The 15,228-nt window shown below is 40.1% G+C and overlaps 1 protein-coding gene and 1 long non-coding RNA gene across 3 annotated transcripts in view; both read left to right on the top strand.

The window, feature by feature from the left end:
- Window positions 1-796: 796 nt before the first annotated feature.
- SOS2 (SOS Ras/Rho guanine nucleotide exchange factor 2) overlaps window positions 797-15,228 on the top strand; it is an 89,876-nt gene continuing 75,444 nt past the window's right edge. For both annotated transcript variants that reach the window (XM_049612817.1, XM_049612818.1), the window contains exon 1: window positions 797-976. In XM_049612817.1, the coding sequence (XP_049468774.1) occupies window positions 890-976 (87 nt within the window). In that variant the 5' untranslated portion in view covers window positions 797-889. The remainder of the gene's footprint in view (window positions 977-15,228) is intronic.
- LOC125909524 (uncharacterized) lies at window positions 983-3,586 on the top strand. Its single transcript, XR_007453713.1, has 2 exons — window positions 983-3,504; window positions 3,541-3,586. It is a non-coding gene; the product is annotated as an uncharacterized LOC125909524 (long non-coding RNA).

The following is a 15,228-nucleotide window of genomic DNA, read 5'->3' on the forward strand; positions in this document are numbered from 1 at the left end:
GCACCGAGTCAGGCAGGATTGTCTTGGGAAGGTCGAGAGAAGGGAGCGTTCGTGTTAGACACAGTAAGTTGAAGAGTCGATCTGGGACAGGCCCCCAGCAAGTCCCTAGCACAGGCCGACACCCACGGCCGGGCCCCCGCGCCTCTGAAAGTCCGCGACCGGCCGGCGCCTCTGCCTGCTCCGCGGCGCGCATGCTCCGTGCGGGGCTTCTCCGGCGACCCGGGATAATGAGCGCCGGGCCGAGGGGGCGGGCCGAGAGGCGACTGCTGGGGCCCGGAGCTCGGCGGCGGCCCCGGGGCGCTGTGCGCGGTGTCTGAAGGGGCGGCGGCGGCGGTGGCCAGCACTGTGCGCGCGAGAGTGTAGCTCGCTCGCCGGATCCCCAGGGCCCTCTGGAGGTGACTCGAGCGGGCCGGGCAGCGTTGCCTGTTGGGAGGGCGGGAATGAGGCGATGAAGAGACGAGCTGCCGCCGCCGCTCTCCGCCTGCCGCGGCCGTAGCGGCAGTTGGGGCGGGGGCGAGGGCGAGGTCAGCTGTACCCCGCGCGGGACTGCGAACCCAGACAAAGGAGGAGGAGCCGCCCGAGGAGCGGGCCAACGCCTCCGGGAAAGGAGGCCGACGTCTCGGTCGCAGCTGGGGGTAGCCCGGGTTCTCGGGCCGCCGCGCTTCCTCTGCGGACTCTGCGCGAGGCGAGGCCGCCCGGGCCGAGGAAACCGCCCCCGGAGCCCCCGCCCGCCCGCCGGCGCCGCCCCCGAGCCGCCTCGGCCGTAGCTGCGGCCCGGGCGGCGGCGGCCGGCGAGGCGAGGCGGCCCGCGCCCTGCCTGTCAGGCCACCCGCCCGGCCCGGCTCGGTCCGCGGGCCGCCCCTGATGCAGAGGCGCTGCCGCCGGGGCCATGCAGCAGGCGCCGCAGCCGTACGAGTTCTTCAGCGAAGAGAACAGTCCGAAATGGCGGGGACTGCTGGTGTCGGCCCTGCGGAAGGTCAGTGCCGCTCCTGGGCGGCCGCGGGGGCCCAGGGAGGTGCCGGGGCGGCCGCGAGCTGCGTCTGCAGAGCCCGGCAGCAAGCGGGCGGGGGGTGCCGGGCCCGGGGCCCCCTGCGAGCTTCTAACGGAGAGCTGCACATCCTCCCAGTGCCCGGGTCCCGCGGGTCCAGCTGTTGCTCAATGGCTGGCTGTGGGGGGGCTCAACAGTCGCCTGTTGCATCAAGAAGGACGTTTTCTCAAGTTTTTGCCTGGCCCCGGAAGGAAGGTTTTGTTATGATCATAAAAATGGATTTCATGTTGCAGTCATTTTGTCAGGCGACTTCCGCCGTTGGCCAATTTGTTGTCCTCAGGCTGGATTCGGGCAGGAGAAAGTCTCGCTGGTGTTTACATAGTTTCTAAAACAAAAGTTCATTTCCAGACCTGGTAATTACTTTTAATCAGGTTCTTTGGGGGTGTTCCCCTAGGCAGTTTGCTTGTCAAGGGTGTCCACTCACTTAAGGGGCAGTACTGTTTTGTAATATGAATGTGTTTCACGTGTGAAATGTCAGTGAGCCGTAAGACTCCTTTTACAATTCTTGAGGTAAATTTAAAGTGCCTTCTTAACTTCCTGCCAGAAGTGTCTTATCTGTTTACAAGAGATTTCCCCTATAAAATTTGGTGTTTCTTCACTGGGTGCAGTTTAGAACTTGGAATCATTTTAAGGGGGCAAAAAAGGGGCAGCTCATAAAAATCACTCTTTCAAGTTTGTGTGTATATCGCCTGAGTGCATCTCTCCTGTAGGTGATGTCGGTCTTCGTTTGTGCATTTAGATAGTAATCACACTGTCATTTTTAAAATAAACCTTTTTGTAAAGTCAAGACAGAGACTGCAGGATTAGACAGGACACCTGCTGAACATGGGCTTCCATTGCCATTGATGCAGGTTTAGCCCCATCTATCTGCATTTTGTGCAAAATAACCAAGAATAAACTTCAAAATAATAAAGAAAAATAAACATTAACTTAAAAGACTGCACTTGGAAAATAAATGTTCATACAATACATTTCTGTAAGTGAAAGGAAGAGGTATATTTTAAAAGTAAAAACATTTTCCACCTGCATTCAGTTTTAGATTTTTCCATTGTTTTCATAATTCTTACAAGGAGATACTGCCTCCCTTGGGCCAAACACCAAGTCATGTCTTTTTAGAGAACTTAGTGGAGGTAACCAGTGGCAGTTATCATTTCATTGGCATGCTGGGTGTTGAAGTATTAAATTGACTTTACTTCCATGGGCAGCCTGATTCTAAACGGAGGGGGAAAGAAACGGGTATGTGCTGAGTAGTGATAATGAACTCTGGCCTGAGTTGAAAGTAAAGGGGGATATGCTTAGATAGTAATTGACTTGTCCATGAACAGTTGCACTCAGCAGAAGTGTGAGTGCAGTTATCAGGTAGGCATGTATTGTTGGCAGTGTGACGCACGTATCTACCTACAGGTACTTTCTGGTAGCAAATAGTCTTTGAATGTATGTTGCATAACTTATTCAGTAGGTAGCTTTTACCCTAATGATCCTGCATGCACAGATTTACTTCTTCAGGTTAGGCTAGAATCAAAGCCAGAACAAGCCTACTAGTCCATTGCTTTGAGACTGTTATTTTGCATTTATTTTCTGTGCTTGTTTACCTGGAGCTCTGGTGTCTTGTAGATTTGTATTGTCTTATACCACAGTTCTCGTATATCCCATGCTTATGGAATCAATACATCTAAGAAAATGTGGTCTTAGGAGGTGAATTGAATTCAAAAAGCAATTTTTATTTAATTCATTAATTTACTGTTATTATAGAATTGAGATATATTCCTAAGGAAGACATTTTTCATATTTTGGGAAAATTTTTGGTGTTAGTAATTTGAATTACGTTCAGTTTTGTGGCATTTGGGTATTTGTGGTATTGCAACATGTAGGTTTGTAGTGCCTGCTAAGAGTTACAGTTCATAAAGAGTTCAAGGTTCACTCTTTCTTTGTAGGATGTGTTACATTCTGGTATGTGCCTGCCACCCATACCTTTGTACAATGAGAAATCCTGCCATTTCTTGGGACGCTCTGCCTTTACATTGAAAGCCTCTAGACTTTGGCTTCCTTCAGCTGACAAATAGTTATAAAGACGACCAGGATTAGTAATTGACTTGTAGCAGTAGTTTAGGCCACTAGGATTTTTCTCCTCCAGTTGGTTTTTCCTCCATTGAACATGTGGTATACTTCATTTTTTTTCTTTTTTTACTGCACTTTATTTTTATCCCTGCATTTTTAAAAATTGAAGTATAATTGCAATTAACATTAATTGAACACATTTTAGGTATTTGGCACCATGCTGGAACTAAAATTACACAGATGAATAAAAGCAGGGGCCCCACTCTAAAAGTGTTTACCATCTACACTGAGAATTCTAAACTTTCTCGTTTTGGTTTATATAAATAAGATAGCATTTAGGAACTCAAAGTTATGTAAAGAATATCTGTGTGTGTGTGTGTGTGTGTGTGTGTGTGTGTGTATGTGAGTGTGTGTGTATGTGAGTGTGTGAAAAGAGCAATGTAGTTCAATTGGCTCTATCAGATTCTACTTGGGCATCTTGGTGGAGCCTCGAAAACTTGAAGTATACTTTTCAGAAAAGTAAAATCATAGCTGTCATGCAAATATAAATGAACATGTGTTAGCGAGTTTGATTTAATGCATTCCTTAATGAGGGAACTCACAAGATGTTAAGGCTTCTTCATATGAAAATTTTAGGAGGTAGGTATTTATAAATAATTTAAAAGTAGTATTAAGATAAGATTGTTGGTAAGATACAAAATTAGTTAATATCCTATAGGAATATAAACACTGAGTTGTGGATTGTCTTTTCTGTTGATTTGAAATTATTTGTTTCTGTACCAGACAAAACATCTCTATGTTAATCTTACAGATTTCTAAAATAATGCAGTCATTACGGAGTAATCAGAGCTTTGAGGACAGCATTGTACTGAAAGACACCTAGTAATCTCTTTTGCTTATTTTCAACTTTTGGCTAATTTTTATGAAAATCAAATAATATGGTAAAGTCACCATTGTTGGCCCTGGAAACTACAGGGGTCTTTTTTTTTTTTTTTTTTTTTTAAGAGAAAGTGCACACACGAGCTAGGGAGAGGGGCAAAGGGAGAGGGAGAGAGAGAGAGAGAGAGGGAGAAAATCTCAAGCAGGCTTCACATCCACGTCAGAGTCCAGCTCAGGGCTTGATCCCACAACCCTGGGATCATAAACCGAGCCAAAATCAAGGGTTGGATGCTCAACTGAGCCACTGAGGCACCCCAAAACCACATTTTTTAAACCAACTTTAAATATGTATTTCGCTACATAGAAACACTAACATTGAAAAACAGATTTATGGAAAAATGATTTTGAAAATAAAAATGTGTTCTGTCACTTTTTGTTTTGTTTTTGTTCTTTCACTTTTTGTTGTTGTTATTTAACTTATATAACAGAACTTCATGTAGAGCATTTACATACGTAAAGAACTAGAGAGGGTAAAGCAGAGGGAAATGACATTACTAATGGATGATACATGATTGTTAACATTACTGCTAAATTATGTATCTTCCCTAAAAGAGCAAGAAACATAAATGCCTTCACCACTACTCCCTAAGAAAATTGAAGCTATCATATTACTTGGGAGGAAAAAAGAGCACAGGAGTATACTTGTAAGTGCAGCTTATTACCTATGTCTTTGAAATGGCTTTGGTACTTTGTGTATGTGCTATTGATTGTATGCTGAGAAAAATCAGTGTAAGCATTCTACGTATGGGAAACATACCTTAAAACCATTTTAACAGGTTTTTTAGTCCCTGATGTTTCCCTTGTGGATGTCTTTTCCTTCAGGTGTTCTTCACCAGGCTAATTATGGAAAAGAAAATATCTGATGTCTTACTATCTGTAGTTACAAATGTCATAGAAAGAATTGGTTGAATTACATTGTTCCTGACTCTAACTTAATTAGGTTAAATATGAACTCCCCACCCCAAATGTTACAGTTTGCTCTTAGGTAGCTGTCTAAAATATAAGAGGTATGAGAGAACGTCTGAGTTAATTAAATAGCAGTCTGTGGCAAGGAAAAAGAGGGTCGGGGGTTTTGGTTTAGAAATGCTTTTGTGAACTCTGTAAGATATAGTGTTTCTGCCTTTGTACTAATGTCTCCTGGAGCCATTTTAGAAGACTGCTCTGGATCTTTCTGGGGCCCAGAAAAAAATCATTGGGTGCTTTGAGAAAATAAACTTGGTGTCACTAACATAAGAAGGTCAAGGAAGGCTTTTCTAGGGAAGTAACATCCGTGCCGAGTTGTGGAGGATATATTCAAATATTTATTGAGTGCCTCATAGGTTCCCGGCGCTACTCTTGATACTGAGGTTATAGTTAAGGCCCCTGCTCTCATAAAGCTTCCCTTCTAAATGGCTGTGTGGGAGAGGACTGAGAAAGTCAGACAATAAAGAAGTAAGCAATTATCTGAAAGATCAATAGGAGTTGACAAAGAAAGGAGGTGGGGGTGGAGAAAGAGTTTGAGACTGAGGGAAAGGTAGGAAACACGACTTGTTTTAAAGAACCAAGATGGAGTGAAAAGAAGAGGCTAGTTGGTAAGACCAGGTTAACATTTCTGCCTGAAAATACGAAGTCCTGTAGTGTTATTTATGTAACAAAATAATTAGATTAACTCGATCAAATTGCTTTTTTAAAAGATCACTGCAACTGAAAGCTAGCAACAAATAGGATATCCTATGATTTTTTGTGACGTCAGTCCTGTTCTGGATTTCCTAAAGCCAGTGAATATAAAAGTAGAACTCCAGGGAGTCATTTGGAATTATTCCAAACTAATAATGACCCAAACTGACCCAAGGGGTTCAGCCAGAACTGGATGAGCATTAGGAATGCATTTTAACTTGCTGCATTTAGTTCCCTGTCAGCCATGATTTAGTAGTCGTCCTCCATTTTCAGTTTAATTTTGGTATGGTATATTTGGAGCGATAATATTCCATTAAAGTGTTTTATGCTGACTATCCAAAGCATTACCTGTGTTACCACTTGACATAAATCCACTATGTGTCTTTTATATTAACCATGGCCTCTCTTTCAAGGGAACGGTAGTTTGATTATATCCTCTGTTAGCCTGTATGTTTGAATCAGGAAGGAATTTTAATGGAACTGATGGATTTAGCATTATCTCATGTAGTCACGTTAAAAATTAACAACCTGAAACTTTTCTTCTTTTATGTAAGAACATATGACAGTAGAAAGCCTTTGTAATGTATGAAGTGTTGTGCACTTCACATTTTAATGTGTGGAGATGAGCAATACAATGAAAATAACATCAAGATGTAGATATGAGCACTAGTATTGTCTCTTCCAAGGAAAGTTTTCAGTCTCCCTGTTTTCTTAAGTCCCTTTGTAAACTCAAACATTACCTCTTACTTACATAGCACTTTGCTTTCTTAAGTAACCCATTAGCAGCATTTGGCGGTTGAACTTCTCTTTCTTGAAATCCTTTTCCTTGTTTGGCTTCCAGGATGCCAACCTCTGTAGGTTTTCTCCCTCTGGCTATTCCTTCTAGTCTTCTCCCTTTGTTGATTCCTCCTCATCTTCCCTAACTACTTCATCCTGACTTCCCCAGAGCTTAGTTTTGGGACTTTTGTTTCTATTTACAGTCACTTCTTGTGGATCCCATCCAGCCTCATGGCTTCGCATGTCATCCATATCTGATGATTTCCATATTTTTATTTCTGACTCAGACCTCTCTCCTGAGCCTAAGCAACTTCTTGCTTGATACCTCCACATGTATTTGTGATAGGCATCTCAGCCAATACTGAGCTCCTTCTCTTCCCCTGCAAAACCTGCTCCTTTTGTAGTATTTCTTATATCAGTAAATGGCTACTCCCTCCTTTTAGTTGCTCCAAATAAAAATCTGGAGTTATTCCTAAATCTTGTCTCTCTAATCTCTCAGAAAATCCATTTAGCTGTACTTCGAAAACAGTAGCTATATTCATTCAGTCACCATTTCTTACTCTTCCACTTCTACCACCTGAGACCAAGTCATCATCAATCTCCTGGAGTATTAAAATACCCTATAACTGGCCTCCTCTCTTCTGCCCTTGCCCCATTCAGTCTTTTCTTAACATAGTAGAGATAAGTAAGATCATGTCATTCCTTTGTTCAAAACTCTCATTGCTTCTCAGAATAAAAGTCCAAGTCCTCTCAATAGGTTATTGCACTCTATGCTGCCCTTTACCTTTATGCCTCTGACTTCATTTACTACTGTCCCTTTTTTTACTCTGCTCCTGCCCATAGTGGCTATCTTGTACCCACAGATAGAGACATTCTAATCTGTAGACGTATTCTAATCTCTGGGCTTTTGTATTTGCTGTTTTGTCTGCCTAGAACAACCTTCCTGCAGATTAAAAACATGACTGGTCCTCGTATCTCCTTTAAGTCAAACATCATCTTGAAGAGGACTTCTCCTGAAGCCTATTTAAAACTGCTACATCCCCTGCTTCCTGGACATTCCTATGTAGATGTTCACAACATAACCCAATCCAAGTTTATTATCATCTTCCAAAACCTCCAGTATAAATGATATATTCAAGCCAGAAACCTGGTCATCATCCTTCCCTTCTGTGTCACACTAGGCTCAAATCTAATCAGCATGGAGCCTTGATTCTCCTAAATTAGAGGGTTTGTTTTTTGTTTTGTTTTGCTTTTTTTTTTTTTTTTTTTTACTTTTATTGCTATGTATCCCCAAAAGAAATTTTTTTATATGTACAATTTATTGTCAGGGTGGCTAACATGCAGTGTATGCAGTTATGATGTATTCCTCACTTACATACAACACCCAGTGCTCATCCCAACAAGTGCCCTCCTCAGTGCCCATCACCTATTTTCCCCTCTTCCCCCACCCCCATCAACCCTCAGTTTGTTCTCTGTATTTAAGAGTCTCTTATGGTTTGCCCCAAAAGAAATTTTTTAATTGCATGTTTTTATGTTGACATTTAATAAAAATTTTCACGTTCAAATAGTTGCAGAAGATACAATTTTATATGTGTTCTAGGGGGCGCCTGGGTGGCTCAGTCGGTTGGGCATCTGACTTCCGCTCGGGTCTGATCTCCCCGTTTGTGAGTTCGAGCCCCACGTCAGGCTCTGTGCTGATGGCTCAGAACCTGGAGCCCACTTCAGATTCTGTGTCTCCCTCTCTCTCTGACCCTCCCCCACTCACACCCTGTGTCTCTCTCTCAAAAATAAATAAACATTAAAAAAAATGTATATGTGTTCTAAATACTGACTTTTTTTGTTTTCGTTTTAGAGAGAGAGAGCATGAGTAGGGGAGAAGGGCAGAGGGAGATAGAATCATAAACAGGCTCCACACTCAGCACGGGGCCCTGTGTTTACAGAGCTCGATCCCATGATTCTGAGATCATGACCTGAGCTGAAGTCAAGAATTGGACACTCAACTAACTGTGCCACCCAGGCACCCCTAAATACTGATGTTTTAAAATAAAACAGTTCTATCAGTCTTTTAAATATATCCAGTGAAATCTAAATACCATAACAAGTTGATATCCACCATTCATCTTTTTATAATATACATGACAAAGTTCTTTTTAAAAAATGTTTTTATTTTGGGGCGCCTGGGTGGCTCAGTTGGTTGAGCGTCTGACTTCAGCTCAGGTCATGATCTCGCAGTTTGTGAGTTCGAGCCCCACGTCGGGCTCTGTGCTGACTGCTCAGAGCCTGGAGCCTGCTTCAGATTCTGTATCTCCCAGTCTCTCTCTGTGCCCCTCCCCCACTCGTGCTCTGTCTCTCTGTCTCTCAAGAACAAATAAACATTAAAATATATATATATATATATTTAAAAAAGTTTTTATTTTAATTCCAGTTAGTTAACATACAGTGTTATATTAGTTTCTTTTTTTTTTTTTTGTTATATTAGTTTCAAGTGTACAATATAGTGATAGTGATTCATCATTTCCATACAGTAACTGGTGCTCATCATGACAAGTGCACTCCTTAATCCCCATCAACGATTTGACCCATCCCCCCATTTCTCTCCCCTCTGGTAACCATCATTTTGTTCTTTATAGTTAAGAGTCTGTTGATCTCTCTTTCTTTTTTCTCTTTGCTCATTTGTTTCTTAAATTCCATATATCAGTGAAATCACACGGTATTTGTCTTTCCCTGACTTAGTTCACTTATCATTATACTTTCTAGTTTTATCCATGTCATTGCAAATGGGACAAAGTGCTTTTTTTTAACAGCTGGAAATTTTATATCATTCTTTTTTCTCTCTGAATTTTTCCTTCCACTTCCTCCACATAATTATAGTCTAATATATTATTTTTATGCTTGAAAGTCTTTTATCTCTTCTTTATAGTTACATTTTCCTCAACAAAAGTGTCTACATATTGAATTTTTAAAACTCTTCAGTGACTATAAGATGTTAAGATCTTTCTTTTAGGGTGAATTACTAGCAGGACATGGTTGATCAAAAGAACATGTATGTCATGGATTTTGAACAATTAGTACTTATAAAGTTTTACTGAATATGCATTATTCAGTGACACCTATGTAGTTGTTTGCATTGTTTTTAAATTAGTTCATGTTTTGTGGATGACTTACTGCTAGAATAAGATAGGGTCTTACAGAGGTGAATCATAGTTCAGTGTTAGTTCTATTCCTATTTCCGATTTCTATAGATGTAAGCCCTGAGACCCCTTGTTAACATAAATAGAAGAATTTAAAACAATCAAACTCATTTTTAAGCTTCTTTCAAAATTATATGCCAAAAATTATATTGTGATCTATCAAAGAGTCTTAATGACATGTCACCCAGCAACTCATTTACTTTAAACTCCTTTTGTTTAAAGTAAAAAGTTGGAAACCACCTGACTTGCAGAATGATTTGTTGCCTGGTATTTAGAGCTATTCACTTTTTTATTTTCTAGCTTTTCTAGAACGTATCAAATGACTAATAATTACAACTGTTACTTTTTCACTTTTTTGCTTCTAAGTAGTTTGTTTAGTCCAGTATATCTAAGAAAAATTAGGAAAATGAAAACAGTATTAACTTTAGTACACTTTAGCTATGACAGTATTTACTAATAAAATATATTTTACCTTATCATATTCTTTAAACATTTTCTTTTTTTTTATGTTTATTTGTGGAAGAGAGAGAGTGCATGAGCAGGGGAGGGGCAGAAAGAGAGGGAGAGAGAGAGACTCCAAGCAGTCTCTGAGCCGTCAGCATGGAGCCCGACAAGGGGCTTAATCCCATGACCGTGAGATCATGACCCGAGTCGAAATCACGAGTTGGATGCTTAACTAACAACTGAGCCACCCAGACGCCTCATCTTTAAACATACTTTCATTGAATTCTTGGAGCTGTAGATCTAGTTCATTGTATTCATGTTCTGCTGCGTAACAAATTATTACAAGCTTCGTGGCTTAATACAACACAAATTTATTGTCTCAGTTTCCGTAGGTCAAAAGTCTAGGCACAGCTTTTACCTGGGTTTTCTGCTTAGGGTCTCAGTCAAGGTTTTGGCTGGGCATGCAGTCTCATCTGAAGCTTGGTAATCCTCTTCCAAGCTCATGTAGTTATTGGCAGAATTCATTTCCTTGCAGCTACATGTCTGAGGCCCTCAGCTCCTGGAGGCTGCTGCCATTCCTTGCCACACGACCCTCCCTATAACATGTCAGTTTGTTTCTTTAAGGCCAACAGGAATGTATCTGGTGCTGTTTCTTATCTCATACACTAGACCTTCTTTTATTTATTTATTTATTTTTTATTTATTTTTGGGACAGAGAGAGACAGAGCATGAACGGGGGAGGGGCAGAGAGAGAGGGAGACACAGAATCGGAAACAGGCTCCAGGCTCCGAGCCATCAGCCCAGAGCCTGACGCGGGGCTCGAACTCACGGACCGCGAGATCGTGACCTGGCTGAAGTCGGACGCTTAACCGACTGCGCCACCCAGGCGCCCCTAGACCTTCTTTTAAAGGACTCACCTGATTTAGTGATAATCTTTTGATTAACTCAAAGTCAACTGATTAGGGATCATAGTCACTTTTGCCTTATATGGTAACTTGATCATAGTGATATCCTCATCACATTCACAGGTCCTGCCCACACTCAAGAGGAGTACACAGAGCATGTATATCACGGGGTGGGAATCCTAGAGGCCACCTTAGAATTCTGAGTACCACGCTCATTTGTTTAATGCAAAATATCCACCACATAACCAAATTGCCAAGGTTAGTTTTAATTGTCAAGCCAACCAGCCTCATCATATTTATCTTCTTTGAGACAAAGTCTGACTTAATTTTTCAGTTCAAATGAATGCGTTCAAATGAATGTGTTAATACATGTCACATGCCAGCCATCTCACTTCTGAATTCTAATTGTAAGATAGGAAAGTAGATAAAGTGTGAAAACTTGCTTTGAATTTTTTTCTCCTGAATGAGATAAGGTAATACTGCCTTTTAATATTTCTTAAAGATGCTTTCTTTTCTTTGTTTTCAAGAGTTTTTCTCCTTAGGCTGTGTTTTTTGATAGTAGGCTAGCAAATGGAAGAAGCAAGGTACTTTTTAAATTATTTATTTATTTTTGAGAGATAGAGAGAGAGAAAGAGAAAGAGAGAGAGAGAGAGAGAGAGAGAGAGAGAAGGAGAGAATGAGTGGGGGAGGGGCAGAAAGAGAGGGAGACACAGAATCCAAAGCAGGCTGCAGGCTCTGAGCTGTCAGCACAGAGCCCGATGCAGGGCTCAAACTCACAAACCGCGAGATCATGACCTGAACCAAAGCCAGACGCTTAACTGACTGAGCCACCCAGGCACCCCAAGAAGCAGGGTACTTTAATGAAAAGTATTTGTAATTGTCTCTTTGTTTAGTGTCCTAGAATTTAGTTATTAGTTTTTTATTGCACCCCAGGGCAACACACCATAGTGACATTCAGAGTAAGTTAGAGATCTGCCTCTTCAGCAAAGTGGGAGGACAGCTGAGAAGAGGTGGGAAAGGAGAGCCTGTTTACTCTTTGAGTGCAGGTACCTTGTCAGGCAGATCTTCTTTAAGAAAGAGTACATACTAAAAGTTTTGGTAGTATGCTGAAGGAAGTGGGTATTTGGCACTAGGAGTAAATATCCTTTGAATAAAAGCATATTGAGAATAGTGACCTTTTCCTAGTTCACAGGGGGAAAAAAGCCAATATTAATTTTTTTCAATTTTATTTTTCTCTCCTAAGTTTTTCTTAAGCCTATGGTGTGTCTGCTACAGTTTACTTGCTAATGAGTAGTGAAAGATAGTAACACAAATGAACAAGAGATACAGAGATTTTGCAGGAAAAAGTTTGGCACTTTTTGTTTTTTCTTACAAACATGTGCCTATAGTTTTCAGTTTTGTAGTCATTTTTACTAATATTACGCCTACTCTCTATGATGAAATATAAGTGACTTAATATTTCATATTCTGCTAAGAGCAGTGTAACTTCCAAATGCTTTGTCCCTGAAACATCGCGGAACCATTGATCTAGCCTGCACTTTCTTGGCTTTATAGGCTAATGGCCTGCCTGTATGGGAATGTACTTAATATTCACATGACAGATCATATGCCATTGCATTCCATTTAAGGAAAATTTTAATGACAAAATGTTAGCTTCCACCAATAGTTTTCTCTACATGTTTTGATTATTTTATGGTAAGCCCTCACATAATATTAAGCTGAATAGAATAAGATTCTTGTCCTGTACTTATCTCCATTTTAAAAAAAAACTTACATTGAAAACCCCTCAAGATTTCAGCTCAAGTCGTGATCCAGGGTCATGGGATCAAACCTCGTGTCGGGCTCTGTGCTGAGTGTGGAGCCTGTCTGAGATTCTCTCTCTCTATCTCCCTCTCCCCTGCTCATGGGTGCGCACACGCTCCCTCTCTCTCTTGCTCTCTCTCTCTCTCTCTCTCAAAGAAAAAAAAAAAAAAGAAAAGAAAACCCTTCAAGAAAGCACCTAAGAGCACTGAATCTGAGAAGTGAATATTGATAGTGAGAACGGAGGAACATTTTTGGAAATCTCATTTGTAATGTTATATGCGATAATTGAGTCTCCAGTGCATATCCAGTGAAATAAAAACTAATTTTATGGAGTTCTCAATTTTCGCCAGTGCCAGATGGCCAGATTTCAGTGAGGCTAAGAAATCTCTTTGCTACAGTGAATTTATTTATTTAACAGGTATATACTGAGTGCTTTCCTTAGGCAAAGCGTGGCACTAGATTACCTGTATATTAGAAATAAAAGGGTGGGGAAATAAGAGGAAACCAAAAACATAAGAAATGGTTCTGACCTTAAAGATTTGATAGTGTACAGCTGCAGTTTCAATTCTTCATTATATACCCTAGTTAAAGAAAATGCTACCTTAAAATATTATATTTTTATTTTCTAAAACTATTGGGAGTATAATTGACATATAATAAACTGCATATATTTAAAGTGTGCAGTTTGATAAGTTTTTGTGTATGTATATATCAGTGAAGCCATCACAAAAAATATTGAATATATCCTCAGCCCCATAATTTCCTCTTGACTCTCATTAATTCTCCCTCCCAACCCTCCCCATTTCTTGTACCCAAGCAGTTACATCTGCTTTCTGCTTTCCATCACTATAGATTGCATTTTTTAGCGTTTTATAGTAATGGAATCATACAATATATACTCTTTTTGTCTGGCTTCTTTTACTCAGAATAATTGTCTTGAGATTCATCCATTTTGCTTCATATATTAATAGTTCATTCCTTTTTTATTGCTCAGTGGCATTCCATTGTGTGTATACCACTGTTTATCTTGTTACCTATATGTGTACATTTGGTTTTCCAGTCTTGGCTATTACAAATAAAACTGCTATGAATATTTGTGTACAAGTCTTTATATGAACATAAATTTCCTTTTTTCTTGAGTAATTACCAAAGGTGGCTGGATCAGACAGTAGACATATGTTTAACTTTTTAAGTAACTATCAAACTTTTCCATTCAAACTCTTACAGTTTTACATTCCCACCAGCAAAGTATGAGAGTTCCAGTTCCTCCTGCCAATATTTGGTGTTTAATTTTAGCCACTGTAATAGGTCTGTCTTGGTATCTCCTTGTGGTTTTTATTTGTATTTCCCTAGTGATTAATGATGTTGAACATCTTTCATGTTATTTGCCATCCATTGTTTTCTTTGGTGAAGTGTTTGATCAAATCTTTTGCCCATTTTGCCCATTTGTTTGCTTTTTATTGCATTTTGAGAGTTCTATATATGTCTGATACAAATCCTGTATCAGATATATGCTCTACAGAGATTTTCTTCCAGTCTGTAACTTGTCTTTTCATTTTCTTAATATTATCTTTTGAAGAGCAAAAGTTTTAAATTATTATGAAGTCCAGTTTACCCATTTGCTTTTTTAGGGACGATGCCTCTGGTGTCATATTTATGAAAACTTTAGTTAACTGAGAGTTATAAAAATTTTCTACTTTTTCTCCTAGAAATTTTATAGTTCTAGGTTTTCTATTTAGATCTATGATCTATTTGAGTTAATTTTTACATATGAGATAGTTTTGTATGTTACTTTTTCTTCCATATGGATATCTGTTGTTCTGCTATCATTTATTGAAATAAATGTTTAAAATGTACAGTTTGATAAGTTTTGTCCTTTCCTTTATGCCTGTATTAAAAATCACTCATCACTCAGCACCTGGCTGGCTAGGTCAGTAGAGTATGTGACTCTTAATCTCAGGGTTGTGAATTTGAGCCCCATATTGGATATAGAGATTACTTAAAAATAAGATCTTTTAAAAAAAATTATTCATCTGTATATTTATGGCTTTCTTTCTGGATTCTTTATTCTGTTCCATTGACCTTTTTGCCTGTCTTTACAACAATACTACACTGTTTTGATTGTTGTAGCTTTATAAAAATTCTTGAAATGAGGTAATTTTAGCCCTCCAACTTTGTTCTCTTTCAGAGTTGTTTTGGTTATTCTTGGGCCTTTGTAGTTCCATAAGAATTTTATTTTTTTTTATTTTTTTATTTTTTTTAACATTTATTTATTTTTGAGACAGGGAGAGACAGAGCATGAACAGGGGAGGGTCAGAGAGAGGGAGACACAGAATCTGAAACAGGCTCCAGGCTCTGAGCAGTCAGCACAGAGCCCGACGCGGGGCTCGAACTCACGGACCGCAAG

Source organism: Panthera uncia, assembly GCF_023721935.1.
Source record: "Panthera uncia isolate 11264 chromosome B3 unlocalized genomic scaffold, Puncia_PCG_1.0 HiC_scaffold_1, whole genome shotgun sequence".
Taxonomy (NCBI): Eukaryota; Metazoa; Chordata; class Mammalia; order Carnivora; family Felidae; genus Panthera; species Panthera uncia.